The sequence below is a fragment of the Diprion similis genome, chromosome 3, assembly GCF_021155765.1.
Source record: "Diprion similis isolate iyDipSimi1 chromosome 3, iyDipSimi1.1, whole genome shotgun sequence".
Lineage (NCBI taxonomy): Eukaryota > Metazoa > Arthropoda > Insecta > Hymenoptera > Diprionidae > Diprion > Diprion similis.
Window position 1 is genome coordinate 13,396,212 of NC_060107.1, and position 25,079 is coordinate 13,421,290.

General features: G+C 35.6%; 6 protein-coding genes across 7 annotated transcripts in view; 2 read left to right on the forward strand and 4 right to left on the reverse strand.

Annotated features, from left to right (window-relative positions):
* Window positions 1-5,630, reverse strand: part of LOC124404151 (somatomedin-B and thrombospondin type-1 domain-containing protein-like) — a 30,394-nt gene extending 24,764 nt beyond the window's left edge. The window contains exon 1 of the mRNA XM_046878054.1: window positions 5,207-5,630. Coding sequence (XP_046734010.1) covers window positions 5,207-5,483 — 277 coding nt within the window. The 5' untranslated portion in view covers window positions 5,484-5,630. The remainder of the gene's footprint in view (window positions 1-5,206) is intronic.
* Window positions 5,631-6,872: 1,242 nt separating this feature from the next.
* Window positions 6,873-8,968, reverse strand: LOC124404152 (non-structural maintenance of chromosomes element 1 homolog). Its single transcript, XM_046878055.1, has 6 exons — window positions 8,725-8,968; window positions 8,498-8,642; window positions 7,942-8,137; window positions 7,431-7,547; window positions 7,232-7,355; window positions 6,873-7,093 (listed from the first exon to the last, which is right to left on the reverse strand). Exons 1-6 carry the CDS (start codon window positions 8,822-8,824, stop codon window positions 6,978-6,980), a joined length of 798 nt encoding a protein of 265 aa, XP_046734011.1. The 5' UTR covers window positions 8,825-8,968; the 3' UTR covers window positions 6,873-6,977.
* An 8,112-nt stretch (window positions 8,969-17,080) lies between these two features.
* On the forward strand, window positions 17,081-19,158 carry LOC124404150 (exosome complex component MTR3-like). 2 transcript variants are annotated; one of them, XM_046878052.1, is made up of 4 exons: window positions 17,081-17,266; window positions 17,851-18,104; window positions 18,427-18,573; window positions 18,839-19,158. In XM_046878052.1, the coding sequence occupies exons 1-4, from the start codon at window positions 17,092-17,094 to the stop codon at window positions 19,145-19,147; spliced, it is 885 nt and encodes a 294-aa protein (XP_046734008.1). In that variant the 5' UTR covers window positions 17,081-17,091; the 3' UTR covers window positions 19,148-19,158. The 2 variants fall into 2 exon arrangements, with proteins under 2 accessions (XP_046734008.1, XP_046734009.1); XM_046878053.1 differs by lacking the exon at window positions 18,427-18,573.
* Window positions 19,159-19,274: 116 nt separating this feature from the next.
* On the reverse strand, window positions 19,275-19,959 carry LOC124404153 (splicing factor 3B subunit 5). The gene is made up of 2 exons (XM_046878056.1): window positions 19,799-19,959; window positions 19,275-19,592 (listed from the first exon to the last, which is right to left on the reverse strand). Exon 2 carries the CDS (start codon window positions 19,588-19,590, stop codon window positions 19,333-19,335), a length of 258 nt encoding a protein of 85 aa, XP_046734012.1. The 5' UTR covers window positions 19,591-19,592; window positions 19,799-19,959; the 3' UTR covers window positions 19,275-19,332.
* A 1,385-nt stretch (window positions 19,960-21,344) lies between these two features.
* On the forward strand, window positions 21,345-23,254 carry LOC124404308 (TATA-box-binding protein). The gene is made up of 5 exons (XM_046878341.1): window positions 21,345-21,758; window positions 21,897-22,027; window positions 22,090-22,333; window positions 22,411-22,609; window positions 22,836-23,254. The coding sequence occupies exons 1-5, from the start codon at window positions 21,498-21,500 to the stop codon at window positions 22,910-22,912; spliced, it is 912 nt and encodes a 303-aa protein (XP_046734297.1). The 5' UTR covers window positions 21,345-21,497; the 3' UTR covers window positions 22,913-23,254.
* A 302-nt stretch (window positions 23,255-23,556) lies between these two features.
* Window positions 23,557-25,059, reverse strand: LOC124404680. Its single transcript, XM_046879013.1, has 6 exons — window positions 25,052-25,059; window positions 24,676-24,859; window positions 24,306-24,550; window positions 23,933-24,224; window positions 23,681-23,831; window positions 23,557-23,597 (listed from the first exon to the last, which is right to left on the reverse strand). The coding sequence occupies exons 1-6, from the start codon at window positions 25,057-25,059 to the stop codon at window positions 23,557-23,559; spliced, it is 921 nt and encodes a 306-aa protein (XP_046734969.1).
* Between the last annotated feature and the right edge of the window lie 20 nt (window positions 25,060-25,079).

Genomic DNA, 25,079 nt, shown 5'->3' on the forward strand with positions numbered 1-25,079 from the left:
TTCGGAATTTAATCTTTATCTTCAAAATCAGAAAAAACATTATTACCTGATCTAGTTTTTCTGATTTTTCCCAACAGGGACGGTCAAAACACGGTTTTTGGACATTTACAGTCCTGTATGTGCGAAGTGGATAAAGATAAATTGTTTTCATTATATTGCGCGAAAAAGAATGCTTTTTGCAATGCAATGTAGAACATATTCAGAGAATCCTAGATCCCTGGAATATCGGATAGGATTTTAATTACGACGCCATTTTTATCCCACTCTAAAATCTCAAAATATACTCCAAAATGTCTATTTTTCAAACAAAGTACAAAAAATAGATTATTACAAATACAGGACTAAAATTGTTTTAAAAAAAATCGTGTTTTTGTGGCAATTTCCGAAGATCTTCCACACAACGGATTTCATTTTCGCATTGCAAAGTGACAATCCGAATAAACACATCGAAATTCAAGCCAAATCAAAATTTCACCGTAAAAGCTGACCGAAAGTTGCTATATCAACCCATATAATAAATTATGTAATATAAGTCGAGAATTTGTGGGTATGTATCATATTTTAACGTCGTATAGACAAGTCCGAAGAACCGACTCCCCTTCGTGGCCCACAGGATGCGTGGCAGGAGCCGGGGGGATGGGGAAATATCCCAGCAAAATACACACGAACCATACGAGCCTCGCTGCAGTTGAACAGGGTCTATAAATTTTCGTTTAAATCCGACGAGGCCTGCTACGCGTGCAGGTAGCGTATGGCCAATAAAGACATTTCAGAAAATTTATTCGGAAGTTGGCCAGGCGAGGCCAGGCAAGGCCACGGATACCTCGAGTTCACCGATCTCATCTCAGCGATCGCCAAGACGTTGCACTTGATGCAGTTGGAACGAAGTTGAGAAAGAATTTTACGGTATTCAACATTTTTATGCTACATTAATTAAACTCAATTTCTACATATGGGGCATTCCACATGTAGTCGGACCTTATCAAGACCTTGACCCTTCCAATACCGGTTGAGACTTTGTGAAAATATTTTTGTTAGTAGATAAATGTGTGTCTCATATTCTTTTGTTACAGATTATTATTCGAAGGCGTTTAGACGTTTGTATAGAATAATGCCTATATCGAGAACTCTTCTTGGAAGGGTTAGTGATTCACCTTGCTTTATTTTGATTGGCTGACATCCGTGCTCGCAGCCTGAAACAAACCTTCACTGACAAGAACAAATTCCCTAGAATCGAGTGGTGACAAGTGACAGTCAACCATAACCTCACGTCTATTAAGAATCGCCGGGTCACGACGCCGTCGCGATCCACTCCGCATCGGTCACTCTGTCTACCATGCTGGTAACATTTTTACGAAATTGGCTACGCTTATAAACTAGATGAATAGCTATTGTCGAGAAGGTCCTTTGAAGAAGAACTCTCGGTATATGCGAAAATTGACAATGTCTGAGTTTTAATTGAGTGTAGCTCGAAAACTGTAGATAACATTAAAGAAAGTTAAGTGCATAAAAGTTTCACTTTTAAGTAAACTTCAAGTTGTGATACGCAAGAAAATATGGCAGCATTAAAAGTTGAATTTTATTATGTACATAATCGACTACTGAGTTGAATTATAGAAGAAAATTCGAGAAGAGCGGAAAGAATCTTGCGAAATGTGTGAAGTGCGATCCGTTTCACCCGTACTTGAAGAAAATAGCATTTCAGAGAAATTTTCAGCTTTATAAATTATATGTATAATATAATGGTACTACTGAGAGCAATAATAATTAATTATTAAATTATCTGAATGTGCTCATTTAAATATTCATTACTTCATTGCATATTCATTCATTGGTTTGCTCATTAAAATCGTTTCATATGTATTATAATATTTCTAATTTTCGCACAAAACTACGAACGAAACTAATTCATAGTTCCTAAACTAAACCTGATTCCATTATGAACTTTATATAAACATTTTCAGAAACTAATAAATTAATATTTTTAGGTATCGTGGTTTTGAACAAATCTAAAAACTAAGAATCCTTAAAAAATTTTATCCTCTTTCAAGGGCCTCCATATTTTTATGCATATTACAACTTGAAAATTTACTTCAAAACGGAAATTTTTTTTTTCATCCAACTTTAATTCGTACGATCTACAGTTTTCATGAATTACCTAATTGAAAGTGAAATGCTATAGTCCTTTTTCTGCAGGTACATATTTTATCGGCTGATAACGTTTACAAATCTATACACATTCGAATGAAAATTTGCAAAAAATCAAACATACTCTTTGAATTAATGATAACATTCCACAAAGTTTAAACTGCTTTAGTCAGATCGATTAAAACTATTAACCCACTTGAGTCAAGTATAAGTCTCACCTTAACGGACATTTAACAGACTTGATTGTATTTTTCAAATTTTCAAATAGACATCAGCCTCATACCAACCAAACCAAAATTGGAGGCATAAGCAAATCAAAGGTAGGCAAAACCCTTTCAAACAAAAACGTCCACTTAGCAAGGTGACTCTAAGCGCCGTTAAAAAGGGAAAATGCAAAGTGAGTATGACTTTCCAAAGGCATAAGGTACTTTAACGGGCCCGGGTTTTGCTTCGCTCTGCTTAATCTGACCCGCAGCTGATAAGAATAATGGTAACATGCCATCTTAAAACAAAATATACCCTGCAGGCTTTACAGACGAGGGAGGAATACCTGGTAATGACAGGGCGCCACTTGAGTTGCGCAAAATTACAAGTTTATGCAGAAATACATAAATTAGTATTTTATTTTATGACCATCAGAGTCTCAGCCTTATGAGACGTAGACTTTCGCACGTGTATACGAGAGGAAGAGAGACGATCATGACTCGAATTTACTCTTATACATTATACATACATATATATATATATATATATATATATATATATATATATGTATGTATGTACATATATATTAGGGTGGCGCAAAAAAACCAACTATCTTCTTTTTTTTTTGAGTCTCGTGGGACAAAATGTTCGTTTTTGATGTTTTAAGAGCCCACTCCAAAGGACAGCTCAAAAAAACATTTCTAAGAGGTCGCTCCAAATTTTAAAAAATGTTAAAAATCGTCAAAAAATTAAATTAAAAAAATTATATTTTCAGTATTTTGTTTGATTTTTAATTCATGTCGTGGTTTATTGTTATCGGTCTTCCTTACTAAATTAAAGAAAAAAAATTCATGAAATTTTAATATGAATATTAAAAGGTCGCTCGAAAAGATCTAAAGAAATGCACCAAAAAATTGAAAAAAAATTATGAGCGACCTTTCAAAATTCAAATTTTGAACTGAAACTTTCGGAAAGTTATTTTTTTTTGTCTATAAAATTATACCGTAACGGGAAAAAAAGAATCGATTTTTGACGATTTCTGACGTTTTAAAAAATGTGGAGCGACCTCTTGAAATTTTTTTTTTTTGAACTGTCCTTTGGAGTGGGCTCTTAAAACATCAAAAACTAACATTTTGTCACACGAGACTCAAAAAAAAAAAAAATAGTCGGTTTTTTGCGCTACCCTAATATATATATATGTATACATATACACTTTATACATAAATTCTAGCGCAAGTCAATCATTTTATATGATGTAAAAAGTATGTAGATAGTGTTATAAATAAAATACGAATTTAGGTACACCTGAAGAATTTCATACTGTCAAATCAGAGCTTGTTTCACTTGAGCACCTAAGTAAGGAATTCAAGTTTCAGTTATATAAAATCATTTCATCCACGGAGGGAAAAAAAAGTGGGTTAAAACAAAGTTTTCTGGTACTGCAGCTGAGGGGCTTTATTCCGACAATAAGCTAAACGTGTTGAAAACTGTCACGAGTTCTCTCCGTGGAACGTTTTTTTCATTTCTCGAAAAGGTATACGTTACAAAGAACTCGGTTGTACATAAAATATACTGTTCATCCTCGCTGCATAATAACTTTTGAGTAGCAGTAGAAAGAAAAACAAAAAAAAAAGAGAGAGAGAGAGAGAGAGAGAAAAGAAAAAACTAAAGAAATGAGATTGCGTTATTCCGTCGGATGAAACCCTGTACGCTCGGTTGTTAGCTGTATAAGTTTGCGTATAAAGAGCACCTCTTTACGGACCTAATCATAGCTCTCTCTTTCTCTCTCTCTCTCTCTCTCTCTCTCTCTTTCTCTCCCTGAAATTCAACACGCAACAAGTAGAGTTTGGGAGGTCGCCGGCGACGTTTGAAAGCTCATGCAACAACTAAAAGGACACAAAAAACACAAGGAGAGTAATGAGAGAGTTCATGGGATCCAGAGGTGAGGTGGATGGAACAGACCTGCAGAGGATTAAAAGTGCCTTTGTGTTATTATATAATAAATCAATCGAATTAATGCGAGAGGCGAAATGTTAAGTCGTGGTCATTGATCGATCGTTGAATATTTTCAATTTTTAGTACAAAAGAAAATTGTACTTTTTCCTAGAAAATAAATGACAGTAAGTTTTGTAGTTATATTCAGTAAACATAGTAAGTGTTACTGTTCTTCTTGACTATGGCCATTCGTAGAATATTTTATTATAAGTATTGCGATAATGTAGTGATGGTGAGGGCAACAGATTAATTTCAAGATCTCAATTTAACTGAAAACATTTGGTAAACTAACTAAAAACATGTAACAAGTGTTATTACCAGAAAATATAGTGCTGACAGCTATAATCACGCTAACAATGAATAGTTATGTAACGACATTTTCTTATAATTCTAACAATATTCCAAACTACTATTGTAACGATATCCATTTAATTAGAATTTTCACTAAAAAAATTTTAATTTTCCTCTTTTACATTTATTAATCAATGTACCGTAACTCCAAGCGAATTATTTACAGCGGAAGCATGGAATTATGAATATTATATATTACCGTACGAGAAATGTTACACTGACGGTTGAAACGTGACACTAGACGGCAATGGAGAGTTTGCAATCTATACTATTAGCTACTTTAACTGTTTCAACAAATAACAAGTAAAAAAAAGTGTTTTCACCGTCGGTTTAAAAGAATTCAATCAAAACATGAAAATAATCAAAAACAATAAACCTGACGATTCGCGTTAATTAGTACTACATAACCGCAGTTCTTTGAGCTGGAAGGAAACGATTAAAGTATGCTGTGTCAGGTTTGAATGGAGTTGCATTAGCAAGTGCTGTGTATATGAGGAGTTATTCTCACCTCCGCAGGCTTCTTTGAAGTCATGACAGCAATCGCCGAGTTTGATGCACGCATGGTCACAGTAGCAAGGCTTATCGGAAAGCACTTCGATTATCGCATTCGGCGAAGCCTTCTGCACGACGCAGGCAGAGTCTCTGCCAGGACAACAGAGATTTGCTTCTCTACAGCTTCCGGCTGAAGTGAGATCCAAAATAGCGGCAAAGACCAGCCCCACAAACATCGCCACGATACTATAAGTCGATGGCATGTTTGGTACCGTTTTTTTTAAAATCTTCATTGTCCCCTTCGACGATAACAGAAGCCTCGATAATTCAATCGAATATTCACATAAAACTTGAAAATTTACTCGCAACTTTGAATAAAAGGTAAAAATAATTAGAAACGATTTGAAATTTCTCAGCTTCCTCAATTATCCACGGTGTGTTAAATTAAATCTAAGGCAAACCCAGCACAACCTTACCACGTATATATATATATATATATATATATATAATATTATATATAAATCATTTATTATGAAAGTTGATTTGATTAACTAACTATTCTGCCAAATTATTTTTATCGGCTAACTCCTCGGGGTAGATTTATTATCTGCATACGCGAGGTTGATGCAGCGAGGAAATTATACGGCCTGTTGTAACGGAACGAGACGTGAAATGGTCCTACGATAAGACCAAGGTTGGACCAACGGAGGCCCACTGAAGGGTAACGAAGAGCAACCAAGTCGGACTGTGTTGCAGCAGCGCGTGGACGAGCGTTAAGTGCGTTCTCCCCATAGAAACGCCCCACCAAGTCTCGACGTCACCCCGAGACCGACTGAACGACTGCGGCGCCTGCACGACGGTCTCGACGCCGTCAACGGAGTCAGCGGTAGGCATGCGCCCGCCTAGAGACAAAGGTTTTCCTGCTGCACGATCAAATCGGGAATGTCGCAAAAATAACATTGGGGATCAATTAAACATTAATATTGTATATATTGATGATTTATTCGAAAACGAATGTTATATTACTGTTTTTTCCTATCTTTGAAAAATTTCTAGATGTGGATAGTTTTTTCTGTAATTTGTTGTTACACATCAAATTATAAATAAAAACGAATTTCCAGCTAGGTTGAATATTTGGTCGGGTCGTTTCAAGTTTGTAATAAAATGAGCGATCAACCTTAGACTTTGAATCACTTTTTTTTCTACTGATAAATAATTCAAAATAATTGTTAATTGAAACTATCTTCAAACTTGATCAAAAACTCTAATCGTAAGGTCTTTGAAGAGTAAATGAAATTTGGTAAGGTATCAAAGAGCACTATAAACAGTGAACTTGAGGTTAAATGTTCTACTAACGTACATGTTTGTTTATTATGAGAACTAAATATAAGTAAATAATTGAGGTTTTCAAGCTAAATCTTTCGAAAAGGCGATTGTTGAAAAGGCCGATTAATCGATTAATCGAAGAAACGACTACACGAAAGTCGCTTAATCGATTAATCGAAAAAACGACTACACGAAAGTCGCTTAATCGATTAATCGCACAGCCCTAATTGAAATGGAATCGTTGATGCATGAAATAGAACAAAAAAAAATGAAAAATTAGGCAATTTATGTATTAGGTTTGGCATATCTCTTTATTGTAAAGTATTGTAAGAAAATAACATTATGGATACGAGGGTTTAGTACTTAATATATTTTCTAAAGGTACATCATACACTGAACGCCAGAACCAAATTGCAGATTCACAAAGACCAGCGTTTGATTACAGTCTGTAGATATCATGTTTACCTAGCGCTGTATTTCCTTTTTTTCGTAGAATTTGTCGTTCGGTTCACACTATTTCCAGGCTCTAAACTTATTTCCGGCAAATGCAACACATGATCATTGTATGCATCAAGATCTAAGAATCAGAGAAAAAAACATCAGAAGTCAGTCAAAAGACAGAATTTTTAAAAAATTTCTATAAATCGACAGGTCCCACTAGGACAGTAAATTTCGATTGTAAACACACAAAAAGCCAGAATAGTTTGTTTCGTACCGTTAATGTTGTCTGTGGGCATGACAGTGTTGCAGCTGGGACACTTTGGTGGATTTTGTACTCTCGCACAATTCGCAAAACAAAGCATATGTAAAACGTTGTGACAGTGAACGCAGCGTTCACCCTATTTAATAATACATGAAAATCAGAAGTTTTTTCAAATTGTAAAATATATTATTAAAAGATCCAAAGTATTTACATGGAAAACCATTTGACGGCAAAGAGCACAAGTTTTGAGAGCTTCTTCGGAGTAAGTAGCTCTGAAGTACGGAATCAACTCTGCTATGCTGCGCACACCCATGTAAAATTTACCGTGCTGTAAAAATCCGTAAATTAATCAACTGATATAGAACAATTATAACTGATTCGAACAACATTTTCTTTCTGTTTCGATCTGCTCAACACCTGAGCAATATTAGATATAGCAGACATAGAGTCATTAATTGTACACTTATGAGGTGTAGCCCGACCAAGTTCAAACCTCATCCTGTTAATTCGGCACCTAAATGACCTAACCCGCCTCACAGTTTTTACTAGGTATCGCGCAAAGTCCACAAGCTGGTGGTTTGAACTCGGATCCCTTCGTTCCATAGTTTTACACAATACGTGTGAGATTTATAGTCTACATTACATCAACAGTTTCAAAAACGTAAAGAGAAATGCATCCTTGACAAGGATTATAACTTCATCAAATTATTAAATTCTATTACCTGTTTGACAAACCACTTTTTCTCCACCATCACTGCCAAAAAATGTTCTGCATCTGCTTTTGACATCTGAGTGTCGAGAGAAGAGCACAAATTCAAGCACACAGTGCTAGGAGCACAACCATCGTCCGAAGTAATGATTTCAGATAAAACTTTTCTGAGTAGTTCCAGCTGGGCAGGTGAAAATTCATTCTGGAAGCTAAATTCAAGATTTTATTAAGACGATCCTTCTTCGCCGTCAAAAAGAACATGTAAAATTTGTGTTGCATTGCTGACAAATTATCTCTGGCTAATGACAAATGGTAAATATTATTATAATCCCATAGCCAAATAATCACGGCAACTCATTTCTAGTAATTTTGATTTGATTGTTACCATTCGATTAGAACTGCGGGCCCAAAGAGAAAAGACCAACTATATATAAATACCTACGTATCAAATATCAAATTGCTAAATATTCTAAATCTTGAGATTCCGAAATGCTAATGTGATATGCCAGAGTTCTTACTATTGTAATATGACATTCGACATGACGATGGAATATACAAATTGACAATACCTGGCAGTTTTGTCGATCAAAGTACTGATCAGAATCCAAAACTTGTGACCTGTCAATTCACAGGTTACACGTTTTATGGTCATGTTCAAAGGTTCCAGCTGAACATTGATTTGATGTACGTAAGACTGCGTGCTTTCGTTCTGTTCTGTAAATGAAGAGAAATTTGACTGATTGACTTCGAAGGAAAGTTTATGTTAAAAAATACGATCACTCCTTATCTAACTTACGAAATAACTTGACAATTAGCTCTCTCGCGTCGGCAGTGCTCACAGCTCCACGTTCCATTATCACTTGTAAAAGCGCACGATGATTATTGGTATACGACATGGTGAAGTTGATGATATTCAATTTACTGCGATTGATCCATCAACCATGCTCCTCGAATAACAACAATCCTAAAGCGGGAAGAAATCAAAACACCCGCAATATCTGTGTGCCCAAAAACCATGGAACACGATCGTCAATAATACCCATGATACCCTCGTCGTATCATTTTGACGCATGACGAGTAAAGGGGTAACGGCAGCGCCCTACACTTACCGACTCGCTTGGCGGTTACTATGGGTGCGTTCCGAAATTAGCTGGTGGCGTTAAAAACTCCCTAGGACAGAGGCAGAGCTACTCACGAACTCGGGAGCGCAAAAGAGATAAAAGATTATTCACAGCACCGAGTGCCATACTGTGACGTCAATTCTTCGAGCATATACTTAATCAACCGAAATCGCTAGTATTTTCTCTTGTAACATATTAATTATTTGTGAGTTTGTATATTTTATAACTTCAAATTTGTATGGGAACCTGATGTTCTTAGTGAACATTTAGGATTAATTAGGATAAAATAAAAATGTACATAAAGTGTATGTACATACAGTGTGAACACAACCATAGACTGAATTTTCACGATACCGAGTTCTTGACCAATAGTAATGCCGATAAAACAGGGACGCACCACCTGGTGGATAGTATATAGGTATATCAGTAAAATCACAAATCTTATTGACATTCCTATTGATCAAGAACTGAAATCCAGACACAAAGAAATCATATCGCGTTTGATTAACTATCTTCAAATTCACGTTTGCGCAAAACCCTGCAGATTTAAAATATGCTTTGACCACCGACAGATGCAATATTAAATATGTATACATATTCAGGGTGGCCACTAAATCTCCATCAGAAAATTCCCTGACTTTTCCAGGTTTTCCAGACAAAATTTAATATTATTCCCTGACCAATTCGTATAAATTGGTTTTAGCAAATTGAAAAAATATACGTATTTTCTATTTAAACAAATATTTATTTTGTGAAATTATACTTTGGTAGCATACACTTCTATTTTTTATAATATATCGTATATTTTAACACTGTTGATGTTAATGGTAAAAAAATTTGTATTAGGTCTAATTTATCTAAAGCTTTAAACAGTTGTGGAACGTATTCGTACGAAAAAGAATTATAGTAAAAAAAATCCCTGACTTTTCCCTGACTTTTCCAGAATTTCAGAATTCCCTGACATTTCCAGGTTTTCCAGAATTCCCTGACCAGCGGCCACCCTGATATTTCAGGTAGCTTTAAATCGATTCATAGTCAATAATTGAGTGATTTATATTTGGAATAAAACGGCATTTAGCTGACATGATATAATAGATGAGGATCCTAAAAAAGTCCAGTTGCTCAAAAGAATTTAAGATTTATATAAAAGTTGTAACAATATAATTCAATTAAAATACAATAATATACATGATAAATATGTATACATTTAAGGTAGATTTAATTAGATTCATTTTCCAGCATTGAGTGATTTATATTTGAAATAAAACAGCATTTAGTTGACATAATATAAAAAATGATTAATCTAAAAAAGTCCGGTTGCTCAAAAAAGTTTAAGATCTAGATCTTAACAATTGTAACAATAAATTGTAACAATATAATTCAATTGACGTATATTAATATACATAATAAATATGTACACATTTAAAGTAGTTTTAATTAAATTCATGGTCAACCGTAAAGTGATTGATATTTGAAATAGAACAGCATTTAATTGATACAATATAAAAGATAATTATTTGAAAGAAGTCCGGTTGTTTAGAAAATTGTAAGATCTATATAACAATTGTAACAATAAATGGTGATAGTATAATTCAATTAAAACTGCTTATAATCTTGTGTATAAATCCATAACAAGATGAAGACAAACCATTACAATAGTATTACATTTGTTAAAATTTCATATAAATATAATGACGGCTCGTCTCTACACCACCACTAGGGTTAGAGCATTCAGTGAGTTTTTTTTTTAAACGCGGTACCCTCAATAGGCCTATTCCACGAAAAAAAATGTAAAATTGATCTCAACAACATCGATAATTTTTTTTTTTTTTTTTTTTTTTTTTTTTTTTTTTTTTTTTTTTGCAATTCAAATAGTGAGAGAAGAAAAGGAGTAAGAAGAATCCAAATCACCACAAAACGTAAGGTTTTCGGAATTCTACAGTTCAATTCAAAACGGAAAATTCATGAAGGAGTATCAATAAAACCGATGATCAACACCTTGGGACGAAACTCTATTTTGAAATAAAACGAGAACATAACGAAAACGTCTGAAATAAATCTTAATAAGACTCGATAAACTTTATGTTCACTTTGACTGTGAGCCCAGAATTTACGGATAGAATAATATTTGATAAATTTTACACCGTGAAAACGAAAAATTTAACTGACTCAACTAGACAGTTTCAGATTAATTTATTTTTCTCCAAAATGCGGCAACCAACTAGATGTCAAACATTACGATTGTCACTTAAAATTGAAACAAACGATGACAGATAAATGTTTTGTTTATTAGTTTGAGTCGTTGGCATTTAATTTTCACGTTGTAATTAATGACATTCTCAATGTTAGTGCATACTAATATACAGTTATACTACATACATACTAATAAACTATACACATATGAATTATAATTGATGATAAACAGGTAAAATTGATTAGCTGAAACAGAGAAGTTTGATTAGTTGAAACAGAAGAAGTTTGATTAGCTGAAATAGACAGAAGGTTTAATTAGCTTGTAACAGAGGAAAGGTTTGATTAGCATAAACAGAGAAAAAGTTTGATGAGCTGAAACAGACAAAAGGTTTTCATTAGCTGAAACAGAGAAAACGTTCGATTAGCATAAACAGAGGAAAAGTTTGATGAGCTAAAACAGACAAAAGTTTTTCATTAGCTGAAACAGAGGAAAGGTTTGATTAGCTGAAACAAACGATAGATTTAATTAGCTGAAACAGAGAAAAGGTTTGATTAGCATAAACAGAGGAAAGGTTTGATTAGCTGAAACAAACGATAGATTTAATTAGCTGAAACAGAGGAAAGGTTTGATTAACATAAACAAAGGAAAAGTTTGATGAGCTGAAACAGACAAAAGGTTTTCATTAGCTGAAACAGAGGAAAGGTTTGATTAGCTGAAACAAACGATAGATTTAATTAGCTGAAACAGAGGAAAGGTTTGATTAGCATAAACAAAGGAAAAGTTTGATGAGCTGAAACAGACAAAAGGTTTTCATTAGCTGAAACAGAGGAAAGGTTTGATTAGCTGAAACAAACGATAGATTTAATTAGCTGAAACAGAGAAAAGGTTTGATTAGCATAAACAGAGGAAAGGTTTGATTAGCTGAAACAAACGATAGATTTAATTAGCTGAAACAGAGGAAAGGTTTGATTAGCATAAACAAAGGAAAAGTTTGATGAGCTGAAACAGACAAAAGGTTTTCATTAGCTGAAACAGAGGAAAGGTTTGATTAGCTGAAACAAACAAAAGATTTAATTAGCTGAAACATAGGAAAGGTTTCATTAGTATAAACAGAGGCAAAGTTCGATGAGCTGAAACAGACAAAAGGTTGAATTAGCTGAAACAGAGGAAAGGTTTGATTAGCAGAAACAAAGGAAAAGTTTGATAAGCTGAAACAGACAAAAGGTTTAATTAGCTGAAACAGAGGAAAGGTTTGATTAGCCGAAACATACAAAAGGTTTAATAAGCTGAAACAGATGAAAGGTTTGATTAGCTGAAACAGAGAAAGTTGCTACAAGTACAGTGATTTCAGTGAGTCCAACATGATATTCGCGGCAACAAAATTTAACTCGATTGTTTCTAATAATGACGACAAATTGCATATTTTTTTAATCATCAATTTATTTATCATTATTTATTTCTCACCAAGAGTCAGTGAAATAAATATTTCGTTCGACTGGAATTTACAGGAATCAGTGTACTTGTAAAAAAAATTGCTTTGTTGGCTGGAAGAAAAAGTAATACCGTGGTTAAAAGAAAATTTTGTACACCTCAGATATATTTCATAAATACTAAGGTCAAGGTTCTTCACTATCACTATACACTCTGCGATTTTTATCACCGCACGTTGGGCACCAGCTTACATATGCCGCGCTTTCTCTCATAACCACAAGGTATCAAGTAGACGCGCAAAAGGCGCAGTCAAACTTGAAAACTTGTTTGTTCATAACAAAATTGACTCAACAGCTGAAAGCTAAGCATATCAAGAGTGCTTCACTTTCCCACGTACTATTAGCGAAATCGATGCGCAAAAGGCACGAGCAATCGATTCGCATCATCAATTGTCGCGTTAAAAGCGCGTCCAACTTCAGTGATTACTCGGCACACAAAAAGGCGCAATCGAATGAATCGTCAAAGTTTCTTATATTTAGAACTTGTCGTAAAAACTCTGTAGAAACCCAATCCACATCTACGTTTTTTCAAGTCAGATACACTGCGATGCGGATTGTTGTTCTCAGATACGAATCAAGTTCGGGAGGGAGGTTGGAGAGCATGCATTATTGTGTGGCGTGACGGTCGGCGGTCCTCTTCGACGCGAAGTCTTCGAGCTCAGCATCTCTCCCTATCTAGCGTACCACGGAACGCGATAGATAGTCCAGAGATGCGTTTTGCCCATTCAAACGATCACAGAGATTAATTGAATGTAATAATGATGGATAATGACTGAATATTTGAATTGAATAACGGCTGTTAAATAATTGCAGAGTGAGTATAAATGGAAAATTCAACCTCCTTGATATTTAAATACCGATGAATGGTCTAGACTCGTATACAGCGTCTTTCAATTGTTTTGGGAGAAAAATTTCTGTGATAGTTTGACGCTGTGGATTACAAAAGTTAGTAACACCACGGTACATCGCGACCTTCCTACCCTCGCCTGATTTCCAACGGAACCACCCAACGGAAATCTTAAACAAAGATCCACTCGCACATCCACATCAAACCCCGCGACGAATCCCAAAACGACCACCTACCTCCCCGGTTACCTATATTCGATCTAAACGATTCTCCATTTTTTCCAACACACATCATTCTTCCTCATTCGCGCCGTGGTCACTGTCACTTACTTTTTCGTTGATTTCCTGTAGGGAGCAAAATGTTTTTGTACCATAGTCCGCCTACTCAGAATACAGTATCGCGGTTGTATCACGCCAACCATGCGTTGCAACACAATTGCATACATTATTTTAGAAAACACTGGCAGACTATCGGTACACCAACCTTTTGTAAAATGGATTAAAAACATCCTGTATGCCAATCAGCATTTTTCTAAACGAGCTAAGTTTACAGTTGACAGATACTTTTTGCTTGTTAAAAAATTGAAAATGATTCACAATATAAAATGCAATTTCATTACGTTACTTTATGCTAGACTTTGAAGTTTCGTCGATTCAACAATAATGCAAATACCTGAATACATTCAGACCTCAGGTGAAACCACCACTTAAACGACATAATTGTTAAATTCAAATCTAGATTATTACATCAGGAGCGAAACGCGATTCGATCTTGTGATTTGCGAATGAGTGATGGTTACCCGTCGCGATGCTCATTCCACATTTAGCAACGTGCAAAATTTCTAACTTTAAGTAAGCTACGGTAAATCAAATTGCAAAAAAAAAACGATTCAACTGAAAGTCAAGCACCGTTGCGATTGCGAATGAGCCTACCCATGCAGCTAAGAAATCGAAGATTGATGGAATATTATTGTTACCGCCACGCCACGTGACAGGGGAATACCAGGGAAATATCCGTAACCTAAACACATGCGAACTCACCAATTTTCACCTCCTCCGGGCTGCTCCACACTTTAGATGTAGTAGTTCTGGTAGATCTCAGGTTGAATCTTGAATTGACGCACTTTTACACTGCAACAAGAATATAACAGAATAATACTCGTGCAATATACTTGGATCAGATTTCGTTTCATTAAAAACTGTCTATTTCAAACAATTTTTTTTCGGCAAAATTCAGTAATTCTTGATGCACCGATACATGAACCACAGAATCAATAATAGAAAGCATTGAAAATTTAGCACTATTTTTATGCAACGTAATTAAGGAGTGAATAATATTGAATTTCAACTAAAAAGGTCAAATTTCTTAGAGTGAATTTAGTGTGATAGTGTGATCGAAAATGATCTTGATCATGTACCTGTTTTTTATGTTTCAATAGCACTGATGCCTGATCAGATGTTGTGTTTTACTTTTCGATGTTTATTGCTGGCCTCAATTCAAATAATCGCGAACTTCGATTAGTTTTGCTGCAGTTTATTTCTGTAATCAGATAAAACAACACCAGGTTTTGTTAATATTTCATTCTCAAAATCCATATACGTACAGTATTCAGCACGTATATTTCAAACGTGTTGTAATAATTACGCTTCACCTTAAAAAATATAAGCGATTGTAGTTCGTTTCTGTAAACAAGTAAGATAGCACGATATAACTTTAAAATCGATCTACTAATCAAGCATAATTTAACTACTATTTTCAGAAAAAATAACACAATGATTAAAGAATAATTAATCGTTTACGTTCCTTGGTTTTTACAGTTATATCCTTCGCCGTCGTCAGACATATAATAAAATTATAATTTTAAAACGAGTAAACTAAGCTGCCGAACGTACGAGGTATTCGTAATTCGAAAAAAAGTAACATCGTAATATATGAACTGAAAAAAGATAATATAATAGAATACGAAACTACGTATTATAATATCGATCCTCAGAAAGAAACGCGAAGGAAGATGAATTTGCCGATTCGTAATTCAAGGAAACACTCACAGTGATAAACACGATTCTCGGTATGTTTTCGCAGGGTAAGCTGCACCAGCCGCCACACAAGCACCACTCTATGTAAACAATGCATCCTCACGCTCGACCGACACTATTTTTGTTATCTGACTTGTTTTCACTACGCAAGAATCGGTGCTAAAGTGACCTATACGCGATAATTGCATTTCATACACCTGTGAGAGCGCTATGTGCGATCCGAAATCAAAAACAATGATTCAAACGAAGGTCATTCCTCGCAAGGTCCGTTTTATCAACCCAATTCACCGTACAACCAACGTATCTCCTCATTGCGATAAAAAAAATAATACGCAAGCTGAATTATTCTGAAGAATGATAGAGATCACCGTTCAAAAACCAATCTCCACTGACTGTTTAACACGTTTACAGTTTTGTGAATTCGGTATCGGCGCAGCCGGTGACCGCTAGAATCTACATGAATAATTCCGAATATGTACCTAACTTCAACTTGCTGATTTCATATTGAAAAGTTTTTCAACAGTCGATATCGAGTAGTTACCAAAAATGCACGAGCGAAAAACAAAACACAACACCCTGCGAACAGAGGCAACTTCAAGTTACACGTACGATGATTAAATGCGACGAATGTAACTCACCTTCAACATTTGCAGGCTGTTTTGATGTTCATAATACTTTGATTCTCCGAGCCACTTTTCTGCATGTTGCATAGTAATTACCGAATCTAAATTACTAGAAATATGCACTGATTATAACACTGGGATTTGGATTCTACAGCACTGATGTCCGCAGCTCTCTTCGAGCTATTCGAATCGGAGCAAACTCTACTCTTCAGACGCGACTGCCAGCAAGCACTGATGTCCGCAGCTCTCTTCGAGCTATTCGAATCGGAGCAAACTCTACTCTTCAGACGCGACTGCCAGCAAGCACTGACTGGAGCCGAATGAGCGCTGCGCGATCGCGTGCTCGCCTTTTATACGACTGCCAACGAGCACTGACTGGAACCGAATGAGCGCTGCGCAACCGCTTGCTCCACTTTTTGACCGGTATGTCTAACACCGGTATCAATCGGCCGGACTATGCTGTGCACGGCAGTTGTGCACAAAACAACCAAATTTTGCATTTCACAATGGCAGTCGTTGATTTGAAAACCACGAACGGAAGGTCATGGGAATTTTTTGATTTTTCACGACCCATTGACAAGCTTGCAAGCAATGAAATACGTGTTAAGAGAAATTTGGCATGAGACAAGAAACGAAAACTTTATTTATTGAAACATCGACATCATAAGATGCAGATCGATAATAATGTTAACGACAATTTCAACAGGCTCTACCGGCACTGCAGAACACGACTACTGACTGACGCTACCGATGTATATGCTCTAAGCGTATAGTGTGTGTCGATGGTGTGACTGTATATACCAGATACCTACTGGTGTACAAATTCTATCAGCAAGCGCATGAGAACGGTATATGCGCTTGTTGTTTAAAAACAAAATGCCGTTTGATCAGAAACGTATAAATGGCCCAGAGGTGTCCGTACCGTATAGCGTCTACACTGACATTAATAAATCAAAATCAAGTAAACCCAAAAAATCACTGCATAAGAGAGTTGATGGTCGACAGCATAAGGATCTTAGAAAAATTTGTAAGTAGGGTTATGATTGCTGTTATATTTTAGTTGTCTACTCTCAAAACTGGGTAAATGAAACCGACAGTCTGTACCAAAAGAGCGAAAAACAGGAAAAATGTGGAGACAATATATGTTTGTACGACACAACAGATGTTTGTTTACAATTGCATTTATGTACTATGTCTAAATACCATGAGGTACGATTTCTTGTGTGTTTTTTAGACAATTTGTGAAGATCTGTACGGCAAGCAAAATAAGCCTAGAAACATTAGAATCTAATCAAAAACACAAAATTTTATTCATTTTAAACAATCTAGTTATGAAACCATTTTACGAATCATTAATATCTTACCTTGTGGTACCAATTCCATAGTGTTGTGTCACGTAACATCTCTAAAAGAAGCCCAATTCCGAAACCGTCTGACAGTAGAATGCATAATTCAACTGTCCAACTTGGCATTATATTAGTTTCTTAGGTTTTCTGAGCAGTTAAATCGTTAAGTTTGTCTAGAAAGTTCACCAAACCGAATCCGAATTGGAGAATATAATGGTTAATTGAAGTATAGCATTATGTGATATTCTTGATTTTTGAATGGCAGTTGTGAAAACCGGCGTTATCAGTCAGGCAAAAGGATCAGCCTACATAGAAGTTGGCACCACAAAGGTTGTATGTTCAGTATTTGATCCAAGAGAAATTCCAAACAAGAATGAATACAGTTTGCAAGGCGAACTCTTTTGCGAGTTTAAATATGCCCCGTTTGCCTGTGCAAAGAGACGAATACACCAACAAGATTCGGAGGAAAAGGAATTCAGTCTCGTTATGCAACGATCACTAGAACCAGCTGTTTGCAGGGTATTTATTATTTACCGTTGATGAAACTTTTATAATCTAATTTTAAAAATTGGGAAGAACAGTTTCAATAAAAATGTAAATATTTCTTGACAACCTTCATTTCTTAGATGAACAAAGAAATCAATGATTTTTATGAAGTTTTGAACTTCATAAAATAAGTTGCAATTCATTAGGTGTACAAAAATAAGCAAATGAATATTATGGTAAAGAAAACTTTTCCTGCAAAGAGGTTTTAGTTTTATTCTCGAAACTGTTTTAGTTCAAAAAGTTTTAGCAATTCAATTCTGTGTTTGTTAGCTGATGTACGATTCAACTTTTACAGCAAGAGTTCCCGAATTTTCAAGTAGACGTGTATGCTATGGTCCTCGACAACGGTGGCTCCTCTTTAGCAGCAGCCATAATGTGTGCCAGTCTTGCATTAGCAGATGCAAGTGTCCCCATGTTTGGTCTGGTTACTGCAGTTTCCGCAGTAAGTTAAGCGAAGGCAGTAAATGCTTGTGAGGTTTCCCAAGTCCAACTCAATTTGAAATAAATTCACAAAATCTTTCACAATAACAACTACAGCTTCATTCATAATGATCTATTTTCAAACTTTATTCTTTACACGGCAATGAGTCTCTTGAAAATTTAAATCATAGTGCTACGTAAGAAGAGATAGATAAAAAACAGTAATAAAGATAGCAGCCATAGAGATGTCATGTTCCTTAAACGGTTAATGAACTTCTTATTTTCAGGGGTTCTATGAAGATACGATGTTTTTGGATCTGACAGTGGAGGAAGAGATACTTTGTAATTCTGCCCCAACAAAGGCAAACCCTTCCAAAAACCATGGACTGATTATGCAAGCTGCTTTACCTCAACATGACCAGATTTCCGAATTCTTTCTTGTTGGAAGCATTGACGTAGAAAGCATTAAACAAGTTATCGAAACCCTAACTGTAGCTAATAAGAATATATGTCCAGTTGTTCAGCAATGTTTAGTCAAAACTGTCCTTAGAGCTTTAAATCGAAAAGAACAAGAAACAAATGAAATAAAAAAATGATTTGAAGTGAACGAATCTTGAAATTTTCAAGCTTTATCCATCAGATTGACGATGAGAGTGTGATGTACATACATAAAAATTTATACATTCATTTAAGTTGATAAAAATGGGTTGATTTATTCTTTAGAGATTAACAAAAAAAAGTTGGTTTTACATATTTAGTAGCTTACTTTTTACAGAACAGATTAATCTTCAGGTTTTTCTGGAGGTGGGCCACACGGCTGCAGCATTTTCTCCATCAGATTAAATCTGACACGTGCCTTAGCTTCGTTTTCAGCTAGCGCGAAAAAATTTAGAAGGTCGTAATGCCCCATGTAAGAGCTACAAGAATCTCTATGCTGATTAACCAGCCATTCAAATTTCGTTGTGTCTGCATGACCTGTTCCAATGTACTTGGATTGGAGATGTTCCAGCTGACTATGGATGTTATAACGTTCCCCCATTCCTAAATTAAACAATAACAAAATGCGTGATACATAACCCCGAAATGATAGGTTAGCGCTATTTATGGGACTCAGTATTCCATAAATTAATTCACCAACGTCTGTCACGGCTATACTCGAGCGGCATGTGACGCCAGTTATACTTCAGAATATTAACAATTGCTAAAATAATACAAAACTTCAATTGATACCATATTTTTATACTTACTTTTTCTGATACGTTCCTAGTATACTTCTTCTTCTTCTTCTTCTTCTTCTACCTTATTAATGGTTAACGAGATCCCCTTTCTAGTATACAAGATTAATCGCTTGATTTTCACAAGGATTTTGTTGCAGGCCCGTGTTTTGACACATAAATAGACAAGAATTATTGAACTCTAGAAATCACGCATCGTGTTTAAAATGATGATGGACAGATAACGGCCAAGCCGACTGCGACATTTCACCGCTTGGCGTCAGTGTAATTTAGGTTAGGTTCAGTCAGGTTAGAGTCGCTTATTTTGTATGGACTCGAGAGACGAGTCGTTCATACATGTTGATGATGAGAAAAGTTGAAGAGTTACATGCATTGGACTTCAGAAAATGATAACCGTTATTGAATTAGGTGTGCAAATGAAAAATTCCATTAGTATCGTCAGATCAAATGTCGCAAAATAATTGACACGTATTTTTTCTTTTTTCGATTTAACGTTCCGTAACAAAGATATAGCAGTTTGAAATTGACGCGTGACGTCACAATGTTACTAGATATAGATATACTACAATGTAATACATGTATAACGTTATGACGTCACGCGGAATTCTAATTGCTATATCTTTGTTAATAAGCATTGAATTAAAAAAAAAAAAATTACGTGTCAATCATTTTTCGACATTCTATCTGACGATAAGAATGAAATTTTTCGAAATTTTTTATTTGTACACCTAATTACACATGGAAAAAATTTCATTACCAATGTAACTAGCTAGGGAGAAAAATTAAATTAGCTGTCGCAGAATCAATTTCCGTGTGTGTCTGTTATTATATTTTAGTGGTGTATATTGGTAAACATTATCAGCGATCCAGGTTAGCAATGACTGACAATGAGATAGAGACGTACACTTTTATTCAAGCTACATTTTAAAACTTTTCCTAATAGTTAACTTTGTATGTACCCCCATTCTCGCACGATTCGGCAAAGAAATTTCCCCGCTTCTGACGTACGAAATACATATATGACGGTAGTTTGAATTGAAAACTTTCTACCAATCAAATTGCAAAATGGCAATTCGGTACAACAGGAACACTAGTGACGCTAGTGGTACAAAAAATAACTGTCTACGATTACTGAGATAAATTTTATCAGTGGTTCAGCCCCTTAAGCGTTTTGAGTTCGGTTTCCTTGTGCAGTCTCTATGGACCATTTATGAATTTGTTTATGTAACAGTCACGGCTACTCTGTGATAACAGTATAAATATAATCCCCCAATCCAATCTAATCTAACCCACCCTAACCTAACTTAAGCTAACCTAACCCATCCTGTTGTACAGAATTATTGTTGATACCCTAACGGAGGATGGTGTCTCTTGTAAAATGAGTACATGATCTCCTTAATTCCGGAGTAGCTCATGTATTAGAATGAATTTGTGATATTAGATTTAATTATGTGAATTTGTATGAATGTATCGACGCAGTACTAGATTATCAATATAACAGGGTTATGGTAAAGTGCCGATTAAAAATAGGTTACTAAGGGGGCCCATGAGGACAAAGTAACGAAACTACACTTTCACCAATCAACATTACTTTGTCTTCAAACTAATGTGCTAACTGGTCTGAGTTACCAAGTTCACTCGATCATCAAGATTGCACACAGTGTGCAAATTAAAAAATTTTGATAAATTGAAAGCTACATAAACATCCACGATGGATCAAATGCTCCCGAGTCCGGGATTCAGCATCCCGAGTATCGGTACACCGTTACATCAACCTGAAGAGGATCAACAAATATTGCCGAATGCGCTACAACAACAACAACAAGTCCAACAAAATCATCAACTACAGCAAATGCATCCAATGGGTTCAAACGTACATGGAATGCCAATGTTGGGTACACCGCACAAAACCATGCACACTTATGCTCCTGCATTCGCAACGCCGCAAAGTCTTATGCAGCCACAAACACCGGTAAACACCATCTATTAATTCTTTTTCTTCTATACCCGCTAAATTCGTAAAACTCTGTTGAATACCTCGACGATGTTGATACTTTACAATGAATTTTTTACCACTTAAGTATAATGTTTTGCCATTATTTTTTCACAGCAAAATATGATGTCACCTATGGTTCAACCAGCAAGTCAAATAGCTCCCCCTTCAATCGGACCGTCAACTCCAGGGCCGATGACACCAATGACACCGGCTTCCGCTGATCCTGGAATCCTACCCCAGCTTCAGTACGTTTGCATTGGCTTATGAGCGTCTGTTATTATTTGTTAAATTCTTAATTATTCCATAGGAACATTGTGTCAACGGTGAATCTGAACTGCAAGCTTAACTTGAAGGAAATTGCACTGCATGCTAGAAACGCAGAATATAATCCGAAACGATTTGCTGCAGTTATAATGCGGATAAGAGAACCCAGAACGACTGCTTTGATATTCAGCAGCGGGAAAATGGTATGTACCGGTGCTAAAAGTGAAGAGGACTCTCGGCTGGCTGCAAGAAAATATGCACGTATCATACAAAAGCTTGGATTTCCAGTGAGTACTTGTCTGACGTCAAATTTCATATGATGAGATACGTTTTTCCTGTAGAAAACTAATTATACTCTTATCAGGCAAAATTTTTGGATTTTAAAATTCAAAATATGGTTGGAAGCTGCGATGTTAAATTCCCTATCAGATTAGAAGGACTTGTATTAACGCACGGCCAGTTCTCTTCATATGAACCAGAACTATTCCCTGGCTTGATATATCGAATGGTTAAACCCCGTATCGTCTTGCTTATATTTGTTTCTGGCAAAGTTGTTTTGACCGGTGAGTAATTAATGAAAAATTCAATGAAATATGCACAGCTTTTACGCTCAATATAAAATTATTTCTTATAGATCAGTCACATTTGTCCTGCTAATAAGTTACCATTTGCCCAAATAGAGATTACAGTTTGCTAATCATTGTTAACACATGAGTAGCGCTTTACAATTATTTCATATCCAGTAACTGTAGTAATACATATCAATAATATTATTATTGTTACCAACAGGTGCAAAAGTACGGCAAGAAATTTATGAAGCTTTCGATAACATATATCCAATTCTGAAGAGTTTTAAGAAGCAGTGATTGGGAACAGAATTTGACAATATTTTTGATACCCTGATGAATAGATAGTCTTCTGATTTTTTTTTTTTTTATTAATGCTGCTATTTGCAGAGGTGTACAGAACGACGAGTGTTCGTTATTTGTTAAAAAAAAAAAAAAAAAAAAACTGAAATAGCAGATACTAAAAACGTTGTTATTTGAAATGAAGTACTATCGGTTTTTTGCGAGCACTTATTTATTCTTACAGGCTTACAGGTGCCTTATGCCGCAAAGCCGTTATCTTTTATGAACAATTCTTAGATTAAGTTGTTGATTCTGGGCTTTGCCTTTAAGTAATGAAAAATAAACTTAGTGTACCAAGTATTTTACGAATCTAATACTCCAAACCTCTTCCCAGTAAATCAGATTAAACAAGTGTGTGAAATTCAAATACACTGTAAAGGAAAATACTAAATACTGAAGTTGATGACAAAAATTAATGAACAGTTTTACGAGTAGTGAATACATGTTATACATATCAGTGAATATGACATGTATTAACTGTTTTACTGTCCAGCAAAAGTTTATCAAGTAGAACTCACGCTTTCTTCTGTAAATCTTGTCTGAGCCACAGAGTTATCCAGCTCGCCGCTGCATAGTTTTTTTTTATTCCATTCAAGTAATGATCATTCATTTGATTCAGATTCTGATTCCTTCTGGGTCGATTCTATAATATATGAATGAAAATTAGGTTTCATCTATCAAATAACACTCGTAACACAAAACTCTTTTAAAACAAATTAAATTGACCTCTTCTTTCTTGAGATTCCTGTCCAGTTATCTCTACTGTTGGTAGCGAAGCTTCAGTCCGTTCAGTATCTAGCTCCGTAGTTTGTTCTGGAAGCTTGCTCTCGTCATGTTTTACCTCCACTGTCGATTCTAGGTGTTCAAGTTCGTCGGCCTTATATATTATCAAAAAAAAAAATTATTAAGCTTCAATTACAGCTTCGGTCGTCTATTCAAACAAGATACATCTCGAATTCGATTAATCGAATATCTTACCGACACCTGGGATTGTGCAATCAGTTGAGAAATATCTGTGAACACTTTGGTGGAATGTTCTCGTACACCCTGTTTCTCATCGTCGCTAGTGTTGTCTGGGAGATTGCTCAAGAGGTGATTTGTTGCAGCAGTTACTCCGTCTTCTTCTGCCAATAGTTCAACTAACACATCTTGAAGCATAGTAACGTCTATCCCAGCATCTTTGTCTATTCCGATATCGTGCAGCAATTTCCTTACAATTCGCTGCGGTTCTTCATGGTTTATCCTTAATATCTTTGTCTCACTGTCCAATCTTTGAAATGATACATAAACGGGTAAAAAACTATCGATTTATAAAAGTCCCTCGAACAAATGACTATTATGATTAACTAACCGAAATACAATTTCGTTAATTATCTCCCGGATGGTTTGACACATTGCTTCAACATTTTCAGGGTCATCTTGTTGTGGCCATGATGCGATAATGTTTTCAATACTTCTTTCAATTCCAGCACGCAATTCCTCTCGACTGCCGCCAATTGGCAGGTTAGACACCACCTCTCGCAGTATGTCCCGTTGCATACTCTCGTCTTCATCTCCTAACGAAGCCTGAATTATTCGTGAGAGCAAGTGGTGTACCTATAAAATAATGTTGGTGAATCCAATCTGTAGAATTCTCTTATTATAATTTCTTTCTATTTTTAGCACTTTCAAATCTCGTTCAGCATATGTAGCACAGACTACGTATAACAGTGGCAACAAACCATTGTCGATGTATTATCATCGCAGTACTCATCCATTGGCTGCAGCTGCATGTTTTCCTCATCAGTTTCTTTTTTGCCATACATTTCTTCTCCTGATATTGTCTCCATGCATTCTCCATCATCATTTTCTCTATTGTCAGTTTCTTCGTCTTCCCCCTCAACTTCAAATAATTTTCTAATTATTCTAATAGTCGACAAGATATTTCACACGAAATCATATCGTCGTATGATTTACAATACATCCTTGATAATTAAAAATCGTTTCACCTTCGATTTGGCTATCAATTTTCTGAAGTGCTACACCTTCGCCAGTTTCCACATTGATCACCGCTACTGCGTTTTCCTTTGTTGCCTTTTTCACACCTTTTTTACCCACTTTTGCATTTTCCTGACAACTAATTGGT